Consider the following 26,250-nt stretch of genomic DNA (forward strand, 5'->3'; position numbering starts at 1 on the left):
CAAATTATCACCAATGTTTTAATCAATTGCTGTAACAAAAGGGATACACGCGGCAACATAAAGTCTTCAGCCTAACACATTCCCAAACAACTTATGTAAACATTTCTGATTCAACTATTTCATTACTTTTAAGCCTTCCCGAGATAAACTGTACAACAGCCAAAATGTTAACAAATAAGTAAAAATTCATACTTACTGATTCACATTCCCTCAGCTTTTTCTGTGCCCCATCAAAGTCAAAGTTAACATATAAACATTCAACAAATTCTGTAATTGGGTCTTTGTATGTATAAGATTCCTGTAAAATTAAGTCAAAGTTCATGTTAGATCTGGCTCCAATTGTTTAGCAGATTGCTCCGACAATAACCCAACCTTCCTATTTTTTTTTGCCATTAATTTCTAGCCAAACTACCTAAATTACCAAATTATCTTTTCAAAGCAACTGCTTCTATCCTGATTCCATACTGCATCTTGAGCTTATCATACCTTTCGAACCAAGTTCTCTAAATTCTCATCCCTGAATCATTCCAACAGTTTTCAAATTCCCCTGCTACCAAAAGTCTCCCTTAGCCAATAAACAGTGATGTACTTCCCCAAAGAATGACATCCCTACTGAATGACAATTACTTCTTTGTATTTTACTCATTCTTAGATCAAATAAATATTGTTCTTTCTTTAATTTACAGTTTTTTTGCTGAGAAGCTCACTATATATTAACTGGCAAGGCTGCAGCTTTGACCCAACTTGGGAACTATTAATCCTGTATTTATGAAATGGTCACCCCTCTGGAATCATACAGGTAATGATCTCCCCAACAAGCAGCCTCAGGTTTCAGATCTTCTTTACTCTTTGCAATAAGAGCAACACAAATATATAAAGCATATTAAGTATCCACCTAGCATACATCAATAATCATTCACACACATCTCACGTAATATGTGTCTTGGACTTAAAGATGGCAAATGTCCATTTGAGGCTCTTCTGACTTCTAAACTTCAGTATACCCCCCATTTTAAAAAATATTTTTACCTTCTAAGAGTCTTACTTCAGAAAAAGAGGTTACACCTAAAGTTTAGGTGCTTAAAAAAAAAAATCAGTACAGACTTTAGTATTTACCTGTTGAATAACTTTGACAAGATCTTTTAGCACCTGACGGCGTTTTCGAACATCCTTGTTTGTTATGACTGCTGTAGTCAAATAGCGAAGGATATGTGGACACATTGTCTGAATTGCATTAAGATACCTAAGGTAAAAAAATATAAACTCTGTGAGCTAAACACTTGAACAGCCCATTTATACTGCACTGTTTCATTAGCCTAAGACTGTAAACATTTAAGAAGAAATATTATAAAGGCATCTCCTCCAAATAAATAAATAAACAGAATCCAACTTCAGGAATATATGTAAGGAGAATACCAGCCAGTATCCCCCAATTTATAGTGAGGTGGAAGACTCATTTAAGAATGCTATTATGACTTTTGAGTAACAAGATTTTGGAAAGCTTTTCTATATGCTGTCAGTCTGTTCCTAAAGACTAACCAAGCTATGACTTTCATTCATCTATGAGAACAAATAAATGTGTGAAAACCTTCTACGTGCAAAGCATTTCTCATAATCAGAAAATGAGGCACTTAAATCAGAGGATGGAAGACTGGAAACAGGGAAAAGGAAACTATTACAAGACCGTGGTTAAATAGACAGCAGTGGTAATTAGAAAGGAAAAGATGTCAGGTAAATGTCAGTAGGGACTTAGCTAATACTTAGCAAATCTTGCTATTCTGATGACAGACATCAACTCTCTGTCTTTAGGTGTTTATCCTATTATTTCTCCTCAATTCTCTTAAACAGTTCTCTATAAATAATAATCGAGTACTTCTGAGTACCAGACACTACCCCAAGCTCAGAATTATCTGTTAACAAAGTCTATTTCTCTTAGGTGGACAGTAAGCCTCAAACTAACCACCCACCTCCACTCACATCATACCATTATTGATTACTTCCTGGTTTTCTTCTTAATGCTTATGCCACATGGATTGCTCTCCCCAACACATACCCCTGAAAGCCTAAATCTTAGTCATCCTTCAGGGTCTAGCTTAGATACTTGGTTTGCCAAGTTCTTCCAGACTATGATTAATAAACACGTAGCACAGCTAAGGATACAATAAACAAAGAAAATGGACAACCTTCAAAATGGGAGAAGATATTCTCATATTATGAATCTGACAAAGGCCTAAGAACGAGAATCTACAAAGAACTTAAGTAAATCAACAAGAACAAATAACCCAATTAATCACTGAGCAAGAGACAAGAACAGAACAAATATCCAACAAACACACCAAAAAATACTCACCATTCCTAACCATCAGAGAAATGCAAATCAAAAGTACCTCAAAATACCACCTAACCCCAGTGAAATACCCCATATCACAAACTCCCAAAGCTGCAGGTGCTAGCATGGGTGCAGAGGGAAGGGAACATTTATATGTTGTTGGTGGAATTGCAAACTAATACAACCTTTTCGACAAAAAGTTTTGGAGAATCCTCAAAGAGCTAAAAGGAGACCTTCCATTTGATTCCACAATCCAATTACTAGGCATCTACCCAGAAGAAAAAAAAAATCATCACAAGGATGTAAACTCGAATAGTAGATCCATTCACAATTGCAAAGATGTGGAAACAACCCAAGTGCCCATCAACCCATGAATGGATTAATAAACTGTCATATGTACACCATGGAACACTATTCAGCCATAAAAAGATGGAGACTTTACATTTTTTGTGTTTATGTGGATGGAGTTGAAGAATATTCTCCTATGTAAAGAAGTATCTTAAGACTGAAAAAGCAAGTATCGCATGTACTCAATACTAATTTGAGACTAGTAGATGAACAATTATAAACCAACAAGAGAAAACACAATTAAATTCAAGAAGTGGGGGGCTTGGTAAGCTCTCACCTAATGGGTATACTGTAGGGGTATATAGCTTATATAGCATACAACCTGGGTGAAGGACTCAAGTACAACTGGGACTTTACCTAAAAATGCAAACAACGTAGCCTAATCATGTGTCCCCTTATGTTAATCCAAAATTAGAAAAAAAAAGAGAAAAAGGAAAAATAATCTATTTTATTGTATTGTAGATTCCCACAAAATGTTGCTCCAACTCTTTAGAAGATCCTAGTATCTAACACCTAATGCTATCTAGTCTCACCCTATCTTGAATGCTCTCTAAAAAAAGTTAAGGTATACCCACTTAAGAATAAAACAATTTCTAAGAAAAGATACAGCACCTGTACCACAGTGGTTATGGCACCAGCCACATGCACGAAGGGTGGCCGTTTGAATCTGGCCCGGGCCAGCTAAACGACAATGGTAACTGCAACAAAAAAATAGCCGGGCATTGTTGCAGGTGCCTGTGGTTCTAGCTACGTGGGAGGCTAAGGCAAGACAATCACTTAAGCCAGCGGTTCTCAACCTGTGGGTCACGACCCCTTTTAGCAACCCTTTCACAGGGGTCGCCTAAGTCCATCGGAAAACAAATATTTCTGATGGTTTCAGGAACCGAGACACCACTCCCTCTATCCATCTCCAGGCAGGTCCGCCCACAGGCAGATAGGCCCACATAAGAGTACCTGGCGTGATGACATCATTGTGCCAACCCCATCACATACACCCCGTACAAATACAGGCGTATGTGACAGGGCTGGTGCCAAAATGTATTTATTCGGAACAGTCACACATGTGTAGAGAGCAGCTACTGTGTAGAGAGCAGCTGCTGTGTTAAAAGCAGATACTGTGTTGAAAGCAGCAGTATTGGAGGTAAAATGACACTTTATGAATTATAATTATTGGGTAAATGTAAAATCTTGTACTATAAAATCATCAACTACTGCAAAAAAAAAAAATATATATATATATATATCTGTACCATGGGAACTTAATCTGGATGCTAACAGGTCTTTTTATATTCGGCTGTGGTTGATGTGAATACTGCCCCCTTGTGATAGTAAAAGGTATGTAAAAAAAAAAACAGAATGGTAAATCATAGGAAACTTTAATGAACTACATTGACTGAACTATGCCATGTATCATCTTTTGTATTATTAAAGCTATTATCATATATTTTCATTAGTAAACCATCCCATGAAAATGAATCATGTAGAGAAGAACATTAAGAAAAGAAAATATAGTGAGGATTTTTTACAGTATGGTTTTACCTCAATAATTACAGCAGGAATTGAGAAACCACAATGTGCTATTTGTTGTGAAGTTCTATCAGTAGAATAAATGAAGCCGAACAAACTAAAACGCCATTTTGATAGCAAGCATCGAGCTTTGCCAGCAAGGATACCAACTTAGAAGCAAAGCTGATGGACTCAAGAAAGCCAGACTTGATACGGGTGGCAAGTCGGCAAACAAAGCGTAGCAGCCATTGAAGCTTCAGATTTGCGGGCACTCAAAATCTCCAGAGCTATGAACCCTCACACCATTGCTGAGGATTTCCTGTTGCCAGCAGCCAAAGACACTGTTCGAGTTATGATCAGAGACAAATTTGTTACGAAATTGAGTGCAATTTCCTTACCTAACAACACTGTCTGCAGAAGACCATGTTTCCAGGTAATCCAGGAAACTAAATCTGCTCCACTTCCAATGTTTAGTGTCCAGCTTGATGAATCTACAGACGTTGCAAACTGTTCACCATTACTGGTTTACATGAGGTATATTAATGACGGCGACTTTAAAGATGAGTTTCTTTTTTGCAAACCTCTTGAAACGACTACTGCACGTGATGTATTTGACACAGTTGGCTCATTTCTGAAAGAGCCTAAGATCTCTTGGGAAAAGGTTTGAGGTGTTTGCACAGACGGTGCTCCAGCTATGCTAGGATGTAGATCTGGCTTTCAACGTTTGGTACTGAATGAGTCGCCAAGTCATCGGAACTCACTGTATGATTTATCGGCAAATATTAGCAACGAAGACGCTGCCACAAGAGTTATAAGAAGTAATGAAAAGTGTCATAAGTTCTGTCAATTTTGTAAAGGTGAGCATTTTAAACAGTCAACTGTGTTCACAACTGTGCAACGAGTTGGATGTGCGGAACAATGCTCTGCTATTTCACACTGAAGTGAGATGGTTGTCGAGAGGAAAAGTTTTAAAACGTGTTTTTGAGCTTCGTGACGAACTCAAAACGTTTTTTAATCAGAAAGTAAAACCGCAGTTCGAAGCACTTTTCAGCGACAAAAGTGAACTGCAGAAAATAGCTTACTTGGTTGACATCTTTGTCATCTTGAATGAGTTAAATTTATCACTGCAAGGACCAAATGCAGCATGCCTTGATTTGTCTGAAAATATCTGATTATTCCAAATGAAACTACAGCTGTAGCAAAAAAAATTGGATGGAAATAAAATTGACATGTTGCCTACCTTATCTGCTTTCTTTGAGGAACATGACATTAAACCAGACAAAAGGATTACGATGATAATTTCTGTGAAAGAACACTTGCACATGCTTGCAGACGAAATTTCATCGTACTTTCCAAATCTACCTGACACCCCATTTGCACCTGCCAGAAGCTCATTCACAGTCAAAGTTGAAGATATTTCTGAGACAGCACAAGAGGAGTTCATTGAACTTATTAACAGCGCACGATGCAGCGAAAACTGATTTCTCTACAATGCCAATTACAAAATTCTGGATCAAGTGTTTGCAGTCATATCCTGTTCTGTCTGAGACTGTGTTACGCTGCCTTCTTCTATTCCAGCAACATATCTTTGTGAAATAGGGTTTTCCAGCTTGTTGGTTATCAAGTCTAAATACAAAGTAGACTTGTTGTGGAAGATGATCTTCCTTGTGTTCTTGTAAAGCCTGCCCCGAAAATTTCTGATCTAATGAGAAAGAAGCAATCTCAACCTTCACACTGATGTTGGCTTTTTATGCATACTGTTACAAAATGTAGCAATGTAGTTTACTGTTATATTAAGACTGTTACCCATGCTACACCATGCTTCAAGACAAAATTTCATTTATTTGTAATTAGAAATAAATATTTCACAATATATAATTACACATTTTTGTGATTAATCACTATGCTGTAATTATGTTCAATTTGTAAAAATGAAAATACATCCTACATATCAGATATTTACACTACGATACATAACAGTAGCAAAATTACAGTTGTGAAGTAGCAACAAAAATCATTTTATGTTGGGGGTCACCATAACATGAGGAGCTGTATTAAAGGGTCACGGCATTAGGAAGGTTGAGAACCACTAGCTTAAGCCCAAGAGTTTACCAGGGTGACATAGTGAGACTGTCTCAAAATAAAAAGACACTTAAAATGTATCAGCTAAAAGTTTTATCATCTGAAAAATTAAGCCAGAGTTTCAAACGGAAACTTTTTAATTGCAATACTATAATAGTTCACAACAATGATTTATTTCAACAATATCTTGCAAGAGACCTCATGTACAAACACAGGAGAGCATGACTGTTTTTCTTAATATCAGTTTGAGTAGATTATTTTAGTAGCCATGTAAGGGACTTATTCACAAATTATTTAAAATTATACATGAATAGAAAGCTCTATATTTTTTGTATAGAATTTCCTTTTACTTATCCTAACTTTATACTACTGCACCATATATATGTTCATTAATTTTACTGCAGTATAACTTCCTTGGGAAACCCACTGTTTCCCTGAATATATGCTACAGGCTAGCAAAATTTTATAAAGAATCAGATAGTAAATATTTATGGCTTTGTAGTCAACAGGTAAAATTCAGAATACTTTTAAAGAAAAAAAAAATTTCCAAAATATTTTATTGACAAAATTCAAAATAGGGCGGCACCTGTGGCTCAAAGGTGGGGGGCAATGGCCCCATATGCCGGAGGTGGAGGGTTCAAACCCAGCCCCAGCCACAAACTGAAAAAAAAAATTCAAAATACACTATTTGGGTATAATTTAAAAAATATAAGTTCACTAATGGGAACAATGGAATTTTTTCATTGAGGATAACTCTGCTTAATTGAATTCAAGTTTAGAGATCTCTATCATTAAAATTTATTGCAAATGTTTATCTATTAATGTTGATCTGCAACGAAACTTAACAGATTGTCTTCTCCTTTTTTTTTTTTTGAGACATAGTCTCACTATGTCACCCTGGGTAGAGTGCTCTGGCGTCACAGCTCACAGCAACTCAAGCTCTTGGGCTTAAGAGCTGTAACGCCCAGCTATTTTTTGTTGTTATAGTAGTTGTCGTTGTTTAGCAGGCCTGGGCCGGGTTCGAACCCATCAGCGCATGTAGCCAGTCCCCTAACCACTGAGGCACTGTGCCTACATATTCAGTCTTTGAAAATGTTTTTTTTTACACAGATACTACCAACACTGCCATAAGTTGACAAGCATATTATTTTAATTTAGCACATTTATTATTTGGAAGGCATCTGAATAATTCTATTAAAATTTCTTGATACTGTCTTTTAGCATGTTATTACACTGCAGATTAATCACTTCCAATTCAACTGCAGTTAAAAAAACTAGAAATACAGAAATTTCCTTTGTACTCACAATGATATCTAAAACTTTCTAAAACTTTATTTGAGCTTGAAAAATATATATGCTGCAAACTGTATGCAAATAAACATCTTGCTTCTTCTGACAAAACAAAATATGTGTAAAGCAAGTAGATGTTACTTGTGGTTCACATACCATTTTAACTGTCAGCGAAATGACTTTACTGCAGCGTGAATTTCACATATACACTTTGTCCTGCTTTGTAATTTTAGGATGAACATAGTAAGAAACTTATCAAGTCTGCAACAGAAATTAATCTCCAGGGCAATTCAGTGTTTGATGATGGGGTTTAAGGGCAGTTTTGACCACAGGAGGCACATGCTCTCAATATCCTCAACTGAGTCCTCAGTGAAAATGTAACGGCTTTATCTTCTCTGAACACACTTCTTCACTGCTGCGCTCAAAAATTATTTAACTGAATCTCTACTAGTAAAATGACATTCCTTACTTAGCTAATGAAAGAACCACTCAGAAACTGTTGTTGAAGCTTCACCATCATTAATTTTGGGGGGAAAAATTCTGCTATGATGTGATACTCCATTTTAAATTTTCTAATTTTTCTGACACTTGCTTTCCTGTCAGTTGAGAACACTGCAATGGGTGCTCACAGTCCACTAATGCAGACATACACTGCATTCTTTTTGCGGACTTCAAGTGTCAGTTGAATGCATTGCTTTCTAATTCAATGCCAAAAATCCCCACTCCACTATGCCTTAAAACACATTTGAAGCCTGCTTCTCTCAGTTTTGAAATAACAACTATGCCCTGGCAATAAAAAATATATGAACAGGCTGGGCACAGTGGCTCATGCCTTTAATTCTAGCACTCTGGGAGGCTGATGCAGGTGGATTACTTGAGCTCAGGAGTTCAAGACCAGCCTGAGCAAGAGGGAGATCCCATCTCTACTAAAAAGAAAAACTAGCAAGGCGTGATGGTGCAGGCCTGTAGTCCCAGCTACTTGAGAGGCTGTGGCAAGAGGATCGCTTAACCCCAAGAGTTTGAGGTTGTCGTGAGCTATGATGCCACAGCACTCTACAAGGGTGAGAAAGTAAGACTCTATATCAAAAAAAAAAATTATATCTGTAAGAATAAATAAATTGCTGCAATATGGCAATACATGTGGATGAGAAATACTGTCCAGGCATAACTGGAAACACTGGGATTTGTAGTGCATCGAGTAGGGTAGTACACAAGAAAGTGCAATATTAGACCTCTATCTTTACTACTTAACTCTATGGTCACAGTTCAAAAGCAGCCAGATAACACAGTGAGAGACACACATCAATGAAACTGGTCGTTTTCCAAAAAAAAAATTATGAACATTAAAATTGGAATTTCACATAACTTTCACATCATAAACAATATTTTCTTTCTTTCTTTTTTAGCTATTTAAATGTAAAAGCCACCAGGCATGATGGTTCATGCCTGTAATCCCAGAGCACTTTGGGAGGCTAAGGTGAGTGGATAACTTGAGGTCAAGAGTACGAGATCAACCTGGGCAACACTGACAGACTCCATCTCTCAAAACAAAAAAATTTAGCCAGATGTCATGGTATATACTCTTATAGTCCTAGCTACTTGGAAGGCTGAAGTGGGAGAACTGCTTGAGTTCAGAAGTTCAAGGCTACAGTCAGCTATGACTGTGCCATTGCACTCCAGCCTGAGTAACAAGGTTCAATCCCATCTCTTAAATAAGATTATTGTTTTAATGTCTTTTAAAGGCACTAAGTAATTAAATATTAGGTAGAAGGTAGAGAAATATACACAAATGACTTTAGGAAGGAAGCAAACCTGAGCCAGACCCGAGCCAAACAGGTAGCTTTTAGGTAAGAAGAAAAAAAAAGAGAAGGGCAGTTCAGGAAAGAGCAGGCTTTTTGAAAAACAAAACAAAAGCACAGGACACTAAGGAGACTTTCGAGGGGACAGGGACCTCAGAGATAATCCTGAGCTAAAGGAAAGTAAAAATACCTGTATGCCTGCGTGTGCACACACACACACATACACACAAAGTTTTCTTGCCAGGATGTAATTAGAAATTATAAGGAAAATAAATGCAGGAAAGGGCCATCAGGTCAAATAATTCTGGACAACATCTAACTGATCTGTTAACAGCAAAACTTGAAATTTCTTCGAAAATTCATATTACTTTTACTTGGAACACAAATTAAATAGTCTTTTACCAACCAAACTTTGCATCTTTGTAAGTGGGGAATAATATGGCATTGTATTACAGATGCATTCTTTTCCCTAATAGCATCTACATTTAGTGGCAAAGCCTCATCTCTAAATAGCCTATGAACACTTTCTACCTTACAACTGATATCCTATATATTACATTTAAAGGTTCAACATTGTTCAAATGTATAAATAATCTCCATTTTAGATTCAGAATCAATTATGACCAAAATGGTAATACACATGACCTAAGAGACTTAAACCTGCACTAGCATCTGAACTTTCACCTCAATGACAACTGTATACATTATCTCCAAAGTGCTTTACATTAGGGGAAAAAAGCCTACAATTCACAATCTATGTGAAATATCAATTTAACATGCGCTCACCCAACCATATTAAACTGTAATAATGTGCTACTTAAGAAAGTAAAAATAGAAAGAACATGATACTCCCTTCATAAATCTGTACTGATTATAGACATACAAATACAAATTATATGCTAACAGTTGAGCATAGTATTTTTGAGCCACTAGAGGCATATACTACTGAGTAGTTTCTTTTTCACATTTTGCTAATAGGTTATTTCTATTTAAGAAAAGTTCCACAGGTGTGAGGTTCTTACTGGGGACATAAAATGTTCTAAAATTGATTGTAATGGTTACATTACTAAGTTAAAAAAAATTATTTTACTATAAAAACAAGCAAACTCTTCTGTACCTCAGTACAAATCAAACTATACCATAAGCTGGGTGCAGTGGCTCACATCTGGCCTGTAATCCTAGCACTCTGGAGGCCAGGATTCCTTGAACTTATGAGTTCCAGACCAGATTGAACAAGAGAGAGACCCCTCTCTACTAAAAGTAGAAAAATTAGCCAGGATTCATTGTCCCAGCTACCTGGGAGGCTGAGGGTGGAGAATCACCTGAACCCACTGAGGTTGCCGTCAGCGAGGCTTGAGGCCATGGCACTCCAGCCTGGGCAACAGAGTGAAACAATTCTGTCCAAACAAAACAAAATAAAAATAAAAACAACAAAAGATCAAAAAAAAAAAAAGAGAGAGAGAGAGAGAGAGAGAAAGAAAGAGAAAGAAAACTATACTAGTAGTTTTTTTCCCACTATACCTTTATAGTTTCATAAAGCTAGTTCCAACTATGGGGAATCCGGTCAACCAGGGAGTACAAATTATTGATTTCTAAAAAACTTAACCACATTGTAATCTTTCTAATCTTCTGTATGACTAAAGGGTAAGTATGTATAAAGTGCGCCTGCTCTATACTACTTCAATGTCATGGCTGTCTCAAGAGAAAATACTAGAGTGAAGACTGAGTCACAAGATGAACTAGTGGCTCTTCTCATAGAATACTATTTATACTTGCAAGGACGACAGACAAACAAAAGCTATTCATACTTGAGGATTGGCAGACATTTCCTAGAAAATGACGTGAGCCAGTTCTTCAAGGAAAACAAATGATAAAATTAGAGCTTTCAAGAAAATCTAGAATTTTGGAAAATTTTTATCTGCCAGAGGGAGCTTGACAGCTTTCCAATACTGAAATCATTTTCCAATGGGTTTGTTAGTAATGTTAATAAATATGGTTTTTTGGTATTGTATAATGCCAACACACTAGAATATTTGCATAATTCATTGCATAGGTATTTCCTAAGGACTGATGATGACATGAAATCACACATGGGTAACAGATCCATTACAAGTACCAGACACAACAATATAATCTAGAATACAATACAGTTTAAAATCCATACAGCTCAATGATAAAGTTTCAGATTCCACATTACAAATAAATTACTATTATTCTGTTAAGTGTTACTGCATTTTATTGTATTTTTATTATACAGTATTCACAATTATCTAAAAAGACTATTAAAACACACCTTTCTTTTCCAACTACATGTTGTGAGGCTAGGTTTTCTCCATATACCGCAAATAAAATAACACATCACAACAGATGGCAGTTATAAAAATTCAGCTGCCAATTAACCCAGCAATTAAAGGTCTGCAAAAATGTAAAACAATGTCAATCTTCTAAATTCTTTTGCTTTAAAAAATTATTTTTCATAAAAACCCATAATTTATGTCAAATCTAATCAATTCACTATTTATTAATGAATACTTTTAATGTGCTTTCATTTCTAACACAGGAAGACTTAACATTGTTGATGAGTTCTTGGAAACTATGACTTTAAATGAAATGACTTACAGCGGGTCCTCAATAACACTGTTTCTTTATAACATATGTGAGAAAAAGACTGGTTTCATTCATTATTCATCATTTTGCTTAAAGCTGCATTTTCCAAGAACCTATAAACATTGAGGACTTACTGTATATACCAAATAGATATACTCAATGCAAAAAATAAAAAATTACACTCGTTATAGTGTGAATCGGTTCCAAGACCAAAACGTCTAAGAATCACTGTCTTGTAAAAATATTCCCGAAGATAGTCCTGATCCCATTTCTTTTTTCTTCCAAATATCCAATCGCTGTTTAGCATATATTTGCAATACTCAACATACTCTTCTGAACTACCAAATTACCAATACATTTATCAGGACCTAAGTCCTTTTAATGGAATCACTTAAAAACAAAACAAAACTCCTCACAATTCCTCTCTCAGTTAACTGATCTGATAATGTCACCTAAGGCATTTCAGGTTTTAGAGCACATGATCCAAGTATAAAGTCACCATAAATAGGGAATACACTTCCTTATTTCCCATTTTCCCTATGTATGGCAACTTCGGGGATACCCTGTATACAGTATTTCCTTATGATTTTACATTTATTGTTTTCATTTTAACTTATTTTCCTTTTCTCTTCCATTTTTGAAATGAAATTCAAAAATTGTAAGATTAGTAATTTCAACATTTTCTAACATATGGCTAATCTTACTTGCATTGCTTTTGCTGTGCTTTTCTGTACTTTTTGTTGTTGTTTTTTTTTTTTTTTTTTTTGAGATAAGGTTTCACTATACAGCCCAAGCTGGAGTGCAGTGACGATTCACAGGCATCAACACAGAAGAACGCAACCTCCAACTCCTGGGCTCAATGAGTCCCCACCTCAGCGTCCCAAGGAGCTGTGATTACACATTCTATTTTTTTCTGTACTTAAAGGTTTTAAAAGTTAAATAAGTACTCAAAGCTATGAGATTACATCTAAGGGTTGCTTTGATATTTATTCAGTATATATTCTCTTCTATTAGTTATTTATAATATTTTAAATTAAGTTTTCTAAAGTTTACTTTTTTGTTTATCTTACATTATGAGTTTTACTATATGTTGCCCAGAAACTACAACTATAAACATAGTTTTAAAATTCACTGTAGGTTTCTTAGTGGCATAAGATATTTAAGAAGCTAATAAAAGATATTAACATATTTAACTAACTACTGGGCAGGAGAAGGGAAAGAAAATAGAGTAATAATCTGAAATGGAATCATGAAAAAATAAAAAGCAATTCTGGAAATGCTCACCCAAATGTTTGGGTGATATCCGTGACAAAAAATGTGCCTGGCCCTAGTGGCAGGAGTATCCCTATTGTGAAGATAGTTAACGTTAGGCTAGTTTTACCTGACGGAGCAATTAAACATTCCAATCATAAACCAACTCTCTATTCTGATTCCAAGTACTCATAAAGCAAGCTTCAGCTTATTCTAGGGCTTCCAATGCATTAAATCTACAGTGTCAAACAAATTGATCAAATGTTCCGTGTATCAGTCCTCTTAGCACTTGTATTTCTCATTATAAATTACCGATGGCATTCTGGCTTTATACATCCGTCTTTTTGAGCTTGGTTTTTAATAAATCTATATGTAGGATACTACCAAACAAAGCTACTGAACTCATTCTGCCAAAGGCCAGAAGAAAGAAATGCCTGGAATTATCTTCTAAGATCTTATTTTAGTGAGACCACTGGCCTTTTTTCAAAAAAACCTTTCCCACTAACTTTTTACTTACTTCAACATATGATTTATAATGCTTTTCATATTATAAACAACCTACCATAGCATAGCAAAGAGAACACTTTAAAAACTGCATACACATAATCTTAGTACGGAATTTGTGACAAATAGGATTTAAGATGGAACAACTGCTCAGACATAGTAAGACCGTATCATTAGCGAATAATATGAATCAAGAAGGCATACTTGAACGCTACAAAAAAATCTCCAACAATAAAACCAATCACTACAATGTTGTGTAAATTATAAAATTTCATCTCTCACCAATTATTTGCATATACAATTATAACTTTGGGAGCCAGGCAAAGATTACATTGTCTTCTGGCTCAGTGCCATATGGTTTTGTGTTTTCTTTGTTCAAACGACAAAAAAATAATTTTCTCTGTTACAGAAACTCTTAAGCCCATGTTTAGTTTGAACATACCAGACCAGCATTTCATGCAAATAGTGACTAAATATATCAATACTGAACTTTAAGCTACAATGTTAATGTAAAAATTAAACAAGGATGCTTTAAGTTCTTCCATTAACCAGAGTGAGGGAAAGTGAGCATTTGATGCGCAGAACATACAACAGCCCTTTTAAGAATTGTTCCCTGCAAAAAAATTACTGGTACTTCTTTTCTGAGTATTTTTCCATCTGTATTAGTAACTTAAATTTCTCTTAAATTCAAACATCTAATTATGTTAACAATTTAACTGAAGAGGTAAAATGTTTTAAGAGTCTTAAAAATTTTCCTAAAACACGCTTAAAGAGCATGCTTATCAACGTGACTCAGTTTAGGTTGTAATATCAACCTATCCAAAAATATCACTATAGTGTTACCTATTTTCAAGACTTGGAAAATAATAGAAATAATTTAAAAACGAATTGTTTTCTCTGTCACCAGGCTGGAGGACAATGGCATGATCGTAGCTCACAGCTCCCTCAAACTCCTGGGCTCAAGAGATCCTCCTGCCTCAGCCTTCCAAGTATGTAGGACTACAGGTGCCTGCCACAGGGCCTAGCTAATTAAAAACATGTTTTTTAATAAGCTCTTGCTATGATGCCCAGACTGGTATCGAATTCCTGGCATATAGTCATACTCTCACCTTGGCCTCCCAAAGTGCTGGGATTACAGGCACAAGCCACTGTGCCCTACCAACGTTATTTCTAAACTATACTCTCCTACATTAAAATACACATTTTAGACAAATGTTAAAATAATAATTTGACACATAACAATCAGCAGAGATCAACATAAAATACGGCAAAACTATAAAATCTTTATTTAGGCTAACAGATAAGAAAAACGTGGCTCAAGAGTTTAGATGATACTTGATTAACAATGTGGTCAAGCCAGGTGCAATGGTTCACAACTGTAATCCAAGCACTTTAGAAAGTCCTGGTAAGAAGACTGCTTGAGGCCAGGAGGGTCATGTAAGTCCAAGAGTTCAAGACCAGCCTGGGCAACACAGAGAGACCCCTAACTCTACAAAAAAATAAATAAATAAAAAATTCAGCCAAGCATAGTTGGGCATGCTTGCAGTACCTCCTACTGGGGAAGCTAAGGTGGCAGACTACTTGAGCCCAGGAATTCAAGGTTACTATGAGCTATGATTAGTCCACTGCACTCCAGCCCAGGTGGCACACAAGACTATCTCTTAAAAAATAAATAAATAAAAATAAGCAATGGTCAATATAAGCTATACCATAAATTGCTAACATGTTATTACAAAGTTGGGCTATATTAATACAAGCATACGTACAAGTAAAAGGAGTTGATATTCCCACTGTAATCTATAAAGCTTATATAATAATCTTAAAATAAGGTTTAAATTTTCAAGATCCGGACTTTGAAAAAGATACAGATAAGTGGAAATTATTCAAGGAAGGCAACCAAAACACTAAGAGTCTGAGAAACTCTGTTACTTAACAAAACTAGAGATAGCCTTTTAAGCCAAGAAAAGTAAAAAAATCATCTTTGAATAATCTGAAGTATTTCCACAAAACAGTCTCGTTTCTTGTGGTTCCAACCAAACAAGAAATAATAATCAGAAGTTTCTGAGGTACTTGAACTCAACTGGAAAAAGAAATTTTTTAAAATGATGGCTAGGCCAAGCACAGTGGCCCATGTCTATAATCCTAGCACTCTGGGAAGCTGAGGCAGAAGAACTGCTTGAGCTTAGGTGTTTAAGACCAGAATGAACAACTGTGTCTTTACTAAAAACAAAAAAATTAGCCAGGCATTATGGTGGGCACCTATAGTCCCAGCTACTTAGAAGGCTGAGGAAGGAGGATTGCTTGAGCTCAGAAGCTTGATGTTGCTGTGAGCTAGGATAACACCAAAGCTGTCTAGCCAGGGGCAAGAGTAGGACTCTGTCTCCAAAAAAAAAAAAAAAGAGAGAGATTTCTAGCTAACAGATGATCTAGTCCATAAATCAGTGGATCTGTTATCATCAAAACAATAAAGAAATGCTCCATGGCAAAGCAAAGGTGATATAAAAAGGATTCTTCCACAAGATATATTCTTTTAAATTAATACGGCCTACTATCTTATTTCTACTGCTTTGATGTATATATTGAGTTTCCCAAATCTTATTAAAATGCATGTTCTGTTCAGTTCTTCTAACGTGAGTCCTGTGACTCTACATGATGCCTATGCTGCCTAGGAAACATGCTTTAACTAGTACTTTAAAGGGCCTACGGTACACTTTATCCAATAATTACTTACAAGTTACATTTAAGCTTTTCAATTAATAAGCAAATCTACCACATGAAGGGAAAAAACGAGTGACAATAAATTCAAATGTTTAGAAATAAGTACATCTTAAGTTTAAAAAATTCGATACAGGCTCAGCGCCTGTAGCTCAAGTGGCTAGGGCACCAGCCACATACACGGGAGCTGGCGGGTTTGAATCTAGCTCAGGCCAGCCAAACAGCAAAAATAGCCAGGCATTGGGGCAAGCACCTGCAAGTCCCAGCTACTTGGGAGGCTGAGGCAATAGAATCGCTTAAGCCCAAGAGTTAGAAATTGCTGTGAGCTGTGATGCCACAGCACTCTACCAAGGGTGACAGCTTGAGACTCTGTCTCAAAAAAAAAAAAAAATTCGATATAATTTCATATCATACAGGTAAAGTTAAAATTATACAGTGAAGTAACTTACTGTGGTTGGTAAAGGAAGAGATCAATAATATTATCACGACCTTTGGGATGGTTGAAGAAAACAAACAAAGACCAGTGAATGAGCCATGTTCGCTGCTGAAGAGACTGGAGTGGAGAACTCACAGACTAAAGGATTTAAAAAAATGGATACACAGGAAATATTAACATACAAGAAAGAGGAAAGGGAATAAACATCTCTGATTTCAAAATTGTAATGAAAAACTAGACCCTACTAAGGCAGGCACTGGGGTCATTATGATCAAAGTCTGGCCCCCTGTACCTTCTCTCCCACATGATCCTAAATGTTCCATATTATTACACTATTCTTAGATAAAGATTCAATAATGCCCACCAAACTTATGGCAGTTTCAAATTATAATCATTTCAGAAAGGCATTTACAGGCAGGAATTGAACTAAACATCCACAATAAAGTAGTTTTATTAGACATTAACTATGGATGAAAACTGTCTTCTGCATAAGACTTTAAAAAACAAGTGGGACTAATAGAATAGTGTCATTTTCACTGGCATTAAAAAAAGGGACTAGCTGTAACAGAAAGACTTAAGTTCTTTAAGAGCCAAAAGAAATTTTATAGTTTCCTTCGCAATTCAGAAAAACTAGTCAACCTACTAATAGACTGTGATTTTTTTTTTTTTTTGGAGAGACAGAGTCTCACTGTACCGCCCTTGGTAGAGTGCCGTGGCGTCACACGGCTCACAGCAACCTCCAACTCTTGGGCTTACGCGATTCTCTTGCCTCAGCCTCCCGAGCAGCTGGGACTACAGGCGCCCGCCACAACGCCCGGCTATTTTTTGGTTGCAGTTTGGCCGGGGCTGGGTCCCAACCCGCCACCCTCGGCATATGGGGCCGGCGCCCTACTCACTGAGCCACAGGCGCCGCCCAAGACTGTGATTTTTTATCAACAAAAAGGTCAACAAATAAAAGTTAATCTGAAAATTTTAGGCCCCCCCAAAGTAGACAGAATTATTCTTCATCAGAAAATATGAGGATATATAGAAATTTCAAAGAATAACTCAGAATAAGCGTCACTCACATTATTATCTATGGTCTCTTTTAACCGTGTCAGGTCTTCCATGGCGGCATCCCAATTTTGCATTAAGATTTCAGATGCAAGTTTTCCCCAGAGTGAACTTAAAGCATTTCTATCTGTTGCTGGAACCTGTTAAAGCAATTATAAGTAATTACATTGTTGAGTGCTCTGGAAGGGAAAAAAATGTGTATTTTATGCCTCATATATCCATCTAGCCTACTAAAAGACCTACAGCTTTCTTCCCAAAACTCCACTCCTTACTGCATCACACTGGTTTAACTGTTTCAAAAAATTTACACTAAAAATAACTCAGATCTTTAATATTCAGTCTAGATCAGAAACTAAAGAGTAATTTTTAAAACTAGGAAACAGCAGCACCATTTTGGCATAACCCATTTCAGATATTTGATACACAATTTAAAGCAGATAAAACTTCAGAAACCAAGTCAGAGTCACAGAAAATTTGTCACTGAAATCACTGGAATGAAAATAGGGAACACTGAAAGTTGTGGAGAAATGATGTATACAACAAAAAAGAAATTCCAAATTATGACACAAATGGAAGGGGTTGTGGAAATTGGGGGGGGGGTTGACACCAGACTCATCATCTGATACAATTATTAATAATAGTTATCAAAGGATTATGTATGTACTGAGCAAAAGTTAACTTTCTCATATAATCCTAAGAAAAACCCTATAAGGTAGATGATTATTTTTAAGCCCCATTTTCAATAGGGGAAACAATGCATAGAGAATGTACCTTGCCCCAAATTACACTTCTTTCTAATCACAAAGTATATAAATTTTATATCACGGTATTAGCCTAGCAGAAAGGAAGGCTGAAAGCCATCCCTACTTTTCTCTCCACTTGTGAACGAGGTTCACAAACTAAAAATACTCTTAAGGACCAGGCTAATAACAAAAAACAAACCAGGCTAAAAAAAAAAGTAGGACTCCCACAGAGGTCCTCAAACTTTTTAAACAGGGGGCCAGTTCACTGTCCCTCAGACCATTGGAGGGCAGGACTATAGTTTAAAAAAAAAAAAAAAAAACTATGAACAAATTCCTATGCACACTGCACATACCTTATTTTGAAGTAAAAAAACAAAACGGAAAGAAATACAATCACACCGCCTCATGTGGCCCGCAGGCCGCAGTTTGAGGACCCCTGCAAGCCTAAAACAAGGCAAGAGAACGGAGGCCAAATGACTCCGAACTGGTAGTACGTGCTAAAGCACCAGCAGCACCTAAGGAAACACCCCAAAATGGAATTTCAAATTTAATCTTTCACTGAAGCACTTAAGTATAAATGTCAAACATATATCACAATTACAAGTTAAATAAAATTGTGTGCATCTTATTACCAGGTGTTCTGGCTCTACCCCTTAACAGTGTGTGCTTTAGCTTCCTCATCTGTAAAATGGGTAGAGTAACAGAACCCACTTCAGTTGTGTTGTTTGAACGACACAGTATGTGTAGAGATTTCAGTGTCACCTGATAGTAAGAACTTGGTAAATCAAGATAATGCATAATAAAAATGATGTCAGAGAAGATATAGATATATAGAGATGCATCTATATATTTATCTAATATGGACAGAAATAAATAAATAAAAATAAAGATGGATAGATAACCTAAACTCTGGGGACCATAATACAAACTCAACCTAAACTCTGGGGACCATAATATGAACTCAGCCTGAGACTCTAACTTCGATGGCAGTGACTAATTTTAATATACTAAATAACATGTAACAAATTCTAAAAACAGGTAAATAATAGAGATGTAACCAGTAAATTATATTCTGAAACATATCCATGAAACCCCTCAGTCTAATTATCACAAAGTATACCCACAATACCACTGCAAATACATATTCTAACTTTATTTGTAATAGACAAAAAACTATAAGTAAACCAAATGTTCAACAACAGATGAATAAACAGATTATGATATAGTTATAAAATAAAATACTACTGAGTAATAAAAGAGAATCAAACTCCTGGTACACACAATATGAATGAATCTCAAAAACTTGCTGCTAAAAATAAGCCAGTTACAAACATACTTACGGTATCATTCTACCTGTATGAAATTCTAGAATAGGTAAAACTATTCTATAAGGACAGAAAGAGATGAATGAATACCCAGTACCAGGAGTGGAGTATGAGTACAAATTGGGCACAGAGGGTCTTTCGGGGTGACAAGAACATTCTTTACCTTGATTTAGTGGTAGCCACACAAGTATAAGCATTTGTCAAAATTCACTGACATTAAAAAATACAATTATACAAATCCATAAAATCATTGCTTTGATTATAAAGGATAAAATATTTAATCCTTACAAAGGACATCTGAGTATTAAAATATATCGCATCTAAGATGCTTTCAGTTTCCAGGTACACTATTAGTCTATTCCAAACCCCAAAATAACCTAGTCAAGATATGTTCATATATTAGAATACGAAAAACCATGCCTAAAAAATGATATTAAATAGACATCGCTTACACCAACATTACATCAAGGTATGTCACAGTCCAAACTTCAGTTAAGATCCTAAAGCTTCCAAAACTCATCATTACTCAAGCTGCCTTGAAACTCAAGTAAAAGTGCTTTTAAATAAGAATAGTATGTAGAAAACAGTAAATATATTTCAAATCTAAAGTAGGAAAAAGTAATAGCTACAAAAATATGATCACAATAGTGTTAGTATCTAAAATCACTTTTATTTCAAATAGCTGTTGAATAGGGAAATGGGTTACATTTTAGAGCTACATCAAAGGCATAGCAAGGGAAGATTAAAAAACAATTAACAGTGTAAATTTTTTTTTTGAGAGAGAGTACAGTGTCATCATCATAACTCACTGCAACCTAAGACTCCTGGGCTCAAACAATCTCACTGCCTCAACCTCCTAAGTAGCTATGACTACAGGCACGAACCACCACTCCTGGCGAAATATTTTATTTTTTGTGTAAAGGGGGATCTCACTATGTTGCCCAGGCTGGTCTCAAAGTCCTGGCCTCAGGCAATCTTACTGCCTTGGCCTCTCAAAGTGGTGGGATTATAGGTGAGTCACTGACCCTGGCCATTGTTAGTAACTTTTAAAACAAAAGTGTTTAAAAAAATCCCACCAAACCTGCTCCACCGCTGCATTTCAATTAACACATTTCTCGGAGTATAAATTAAAGAGGTTTCACAAACAGAGTATACCTAAACATTCCTTAATGTTTCTAAAAATCCACCAAGTCTTTTAAAAATAAAGGCAGATTCTAGGGTCACACAGCTTTAATTTATACAACACTGACCGACAATAGGTCACTTGGAGAGTCAAATTCTAATCTGAGATCATAGTTACAATGGCTCTTTCATAGCTTATGTTTCCCTAACCATAGATTTAAAAGAATAACCAACCACCAGAAAAGAATTCAAAAGTCAAAAAAAAAGCCAGTGCAAAAAATAAAATTAAGTAACTAAAGTAAAACATTGACATTTTCCACCTCAACTCTAAAAGAAAATTTTTAGATTTGCTATTAATAAAATTCAAATACATACATTTTATGTTAGTATTTAAACCAAAAGAAAAAAAATAATATATAATCTACTCTTTTAATTAGCTTTGTCAGCCTGCTGTTATGCCACTTAAAAGCAACCAACTCCTCACCTAACTCAAACGTTTTGCGTATAAGATGGAGCAAAAAAATTAAATATGAATTGCAAATAACATTAAAAAAACTTTCAAAAACTATATATTGACTGCTCTTAATGTAAAGCATATTAACTTTGTGTTCATTATCATAGTATTCAATCACTCCATCTAAATGTCACTTACGCTCCAGCACAAGATTTTGAGGGCAATTCAAGAGGTTAAAACTAACTCAGAATTTTTCTAAGACAGGAAACTGATTTAGATCTTCATATTTTAAAAAAGTAAACATAAAAATTCCCCAAACCTTTAAGTATAATATCTATCACTTGCAGACCTTTTCAGACTATGAGACTATACTCCATAATAAACATAATGAAGCTATTAAAACTATAATGTGTTGTATGTATTAGGATAAAAGCTTTTTGTCACAGTGCAGCAAGTTTCTTAATCCTCAAAAGGTTCATGTATACCACTCTGGCTAAACTCCATGTCACTACAGTTGGCTCTTCATACCAACCTGCTTTCAGGTGGATATGCTAGAAGCATTTCAATATCTGGATTTCCAGCAGTTACCTTCAGTTTCCATGTCTTAGCAAAATGGCACAGTCACTCACTGACCAGCAACAATAAATTTACTGTGCTGCAACTCTAACATGACACTAAATCTTCATTCTCAAAATTCACTCTCAGCATTAACAAATGATATGAATAACCAACTCTTTTCAAGTACCTGTAATCATATACCAGGCTTCTGATTTTACAATCCTGGTTTAAGGTGTTTACATTTCCAAAGTAATCAACTTTTGCTCTCCTAAATCACTCATAATATTCAAAGTAAAACTGATGGAATTTTCTGATAAGTCACTGCAAATTTAACATCACTGATTACCTTCAGTGCACTTGCAAGCTAACCACAGCTAATCTGCAAGAATTAATTTACAAATGACAGCAAGAGAAAAATAATTTTTCAACTCAAAGTTGGAAATAAACATAAAATCTTAATTTCTTTGAAGGAAGGTGGATAGTTTTTAAAAATGAAGTTGTCTATGCAATTTCAGTACAGGAATTACCAGAAATAATACCAAACTCTCTCTCCCACCAAAGGGAAAATTTAATTATTAGAAAATAGTCGAAGACGGCAAAATGTGTCTTTTTTGTGGCACGTGGAGCTGAAAATTAAGAAAAAAAGCACCAGAGAATAAAGATAAAAGAAAGGGACTCTTCCAAGGTTGGAAGACAAAAGGGCTTTTTTGAGAATTAACTAGAAAACCAGAGACTTACGTACTTGCTTCCTAATCCAAATTAAAAAACAAATTTTAAGTTCTCAAATGAGAAACTAATTAAAACAAGAATATCTTGATAACTATAGAAGGCACTTATTACAGTGACCTAAACAGAAGACAGAACGAGAAACAAGTATGTCAATTTGTAGTATTTTAATCTGGCTTCACAGGACTCTTCCCTAACAAAAGCCCTGCATCTACAGACTTGTCAAACATACGAATGACAGTAACAGTGCACTTAATAGTGCCATTTGAACTCATCTACACCCCACTAATCAAAAAGCCACTGAACTTTATATTCTAATGGCAGAGGGCAAAGGTAAACAGAAAAAAGTTACTATTGAGGCATAAAATATTTTAAATGCCATTAGAATTTCACAATAGTTTAGAACAAGTTCAAGGAATGTATACAGCATAAAAGACTACAGTTAAGCAAGGAATAACATACCTATTCTGTAATACTGATTAAGGACCTACACTGTCCTGTCCTGTGCTGTAATGTTGTAACAACAAATCCATTATGTGTTAGAAGTCTGTTAATGCTAAAAATCATACATAAAACAAGGGTAAGTTAAATCTTTCCCCAAATTTGAGATTCTGACACAAGGTTTCCTGTTTCTGTCCATTGTTTTCTTGCAAACAATTTCTTTACTCCTGTTTTTTTTTTTTTAGACATAATTTCATTTTGTCGCCCTTGGTAGAGTGCCATGGCCTCACAGCTTATAGCAACTTCACTCTTGGGCTCAAGTGATTCTCTTGCCTCAGCCTCCCAAGCAGCCAGGACTACAGGCGCCCGCCACAACGCCTGGCTATTTTTAGAGATGAGATCTTGCTCTGGTTCAGGCTGGTCTCGAACCCGTGAACTCAGGCAACCCACCCGCCTCAGCCTCCCATAGTGCTAACATTACAGGCGTGAGCCCACCGTGCCTGGTCAGTTTCTTTTATTCTTAATATACAGACTGAAATGTATACACATGTTACAAGAAATCAAGGTAAACTATGTAAGAGAGAAGAAAAATAAAAACATTACTTACCAAGACTCTAAAAAAATAAAGATATTCTGCTGCTCCTGAGTAATTCCCACATTCATACTGGAACTTGGCATACCTGTAGAGTGTATCTAAATATTCCTGCCTAAACTAAAGAGAAAAAAAAAAAGTTGTATTTGTTATTGAGTTATAAAATTACAATCCACTTCTTTAAATGAACCCCAGAAGTCAGTTCTTTCAAAGTCTCCCAAAAGCTGCCTCCAAAAATAAATACCATACAATGATGAAAAATAATATACATTAAGAATCAGTCAATTTAACATTCAATTTTGACCTCAAAGAATTGTGAATTTTAATAATAGTTTGTTATAATACAAATTTGAATTACAGCTAAAGGTTTAGCCTATGAGTCCCTTAGCTGGTGACAATTTAGCTAATTACTCAATGTACATATTCTTGTAAGTTTCTGTGGTTCTGTACAAGTAACATGTATAGTAAACTTCTGCTCTGTGGCCCCCAAATAACACCAACTTTTAGTGTTAACGATGTAAGCACAGTGAAAAATAAAAGAAACCTAAAAGAGGGGCTCCAAACTAGAACATGAACAAACCCGCCAAACATTATTCTGTGAACACCAGGAAGTTAAGTAACGTGGCACAGTGGTCAGAAAGTCTCCTCTAACAGTGATTGATAAACAAAGAGAGAAAACTCATATGCAAATTAAAGAACTAATTATATGCAAAGCCTCACACTTCCAGTTAACATAAGGGAAATCAGATTGGGAGATAGCTAGGAAAGCTTAAAACACTTATTTGTGAATTGTGAAGACCTTGATAATTTCAAAGGCTGCTTTGTATTCCAAAAGCAGCTAAAGTATTAATATCACTTAATTCTACTTCTCAAAGCATTCCTAATTCAAATGTAGTTTTATCTTTATTTACTACTTATTAAACCACAAGGTAACCTGTACCCTATAATAACTAGTTTGCTATTGAGACTAATGTAAAATGCAAACTATTATAATTCTGGAATAAATAAAAGCTTTGAGAATTTCTATTACCTAAAGGCAAGTATAAGTATGTATTTTTTTTATTAGTACCATTTCTAAACCAAAATTTTGAAAAATGTATCAGATATTACATTTAATAAACTAATGTGGAAACTATATTCTTAGGCCAAGCTATAAACCTATTTGTACAGACTAGTCTTTAATCAGCCTTATTAAAATAGGACAACTTTAGGCGGCGCCTGTGGCTCAGGGAGTAGGGCGCCGGTCCCATATGCCGGAGGTGGCGGGTTCAAACCCAGCCCCGGCCAATAACCACAAAAAAAAAAAAAAAAAAAAAAAATAGGACAACTTTAAAACATTTTAAAAGATAACACTTACGCCATGCTTGTCTGCCAGGTAGTCAAACAGCATCCGACCATCCCTTAATAATAAAAAACAAAAATTATTATATTTTATAGGCCTCAGAAAACAAAATAAGCAAATCCAACTTCTAAGTTATTAGCTGCAAAAGGCAGTTTAAATATCTAAATACTTAAATACTTGAATATAAGACTTCTGGAAGAAAACATGTTTTGAATGTAAGTAATAGTAAAGAGCGGAAATAAAATTCATTTCATTTCTTTAGCTCAAACTGAAAATTATGTGTTCTGTTTTACCACCCTCTAAGTAAGGCCTTCAGAAGTTTTTTGAGTAACAAAACCAAAGCATTATAACTATTTTTACAGTAAGGTCGATAGGCCAGTTAGGTGTTACTCCCTGAGAATTGTATTTGTTCTATGAGATTATATTTCTGATAGATAATATATTCTTATTATAGAAGAGAGACTCAAAAAATTGTACTACACAAACAGAAACTAATCCTACATATAAATTTTGTTCCCTTCCCCAATCTGTTAATACTTCTCACAACGACAATGATTTGGCAAATTTGCAAGATTAATAAACCACGCCCGACTTAACGTATCTATGCTATATGCCATATATAATTATTGTCTGTAATCAACTGCCAAATTACTCCATGGAGTTTGTCTTGAATTACCTTTATCCTAACTTGAGATGTTGGTGACTGGTAAAGACAAACTTCCAACAAAGACACCACGGGACAAGGGACAGATGGGCAGAGTGCCCATCTTACAAGCATTTTTTTTTAAATTAAAACATTTTCTTATCCTTTTCACAAAAGGAATAGACTGCAGCATGTTTTTGGGAACACAATTTTACTTGAAGATTTAATGGGGAGGGGATATGCCTCCATTAAAATTAGTTTGGGTATAATATTAAATACGAAACATGCATGAAATTTTAACATAAAAGAATTTAAAAAAGAATTTTACACTAGCAAGTGGAAGCCAGGAATGCTCATAATTAATCATAATGAGTAACTTTGTGC

General features: G+C 35.5%; 1 protein-coding gene across 1 annotated transcript in view; it reads right to left on the minus strand.

Annotated features, from left to right (window-relative positions):
• Positions 1-26,250, minus strand: part of EIF3E (eukaryotic translation initiation factor 3 subunit E) — a 50,229-nt gene that overhangs the window by 13,383 nt on the left and 10,596 nt on the right. Inside the window, exons 4-9 of the mRNA XM_053558246.1 lie at positions 25,239-25,281; positions 23,897-24,001; positions 17,935-18,060; positions 16,881-17,005; positions 1,117-1,243; positions 197-298 (exon numbers count right to left, since the gene is read on the minus strand). Of these exons, the coding sequence (XP_053414221.1) occupies positions 197-298; positions 1,117-1,243; positions 16,881-17,005; positions 17,935-18,060; positions 23,897-24,001; positions 25,239-25,281 (628 nt within the window). The remainder of the gene's footprint in view (positions 1-196; positions 299-1,116; positions 1,244-16,880; positions 17,006-17,934; positions 18,061-23,896; positions 24,002-25,238; positions 25,282-26,250) is intronic.

This window comes from Nycticebus coucang, chromosome 13 (assembly GCF_027406575.1).
Source record: "Nycticebus coucang isolate mNycCou1 chromosome 13, mNycCou1.pri, whole genome shotgun sequence".
NCBI classification, from domain to species: Eukaryota; Metazoa; Chordata; class Mammalia; order Primates; family Lorisidae; genus Nycticebus; species Nycticebus coucang.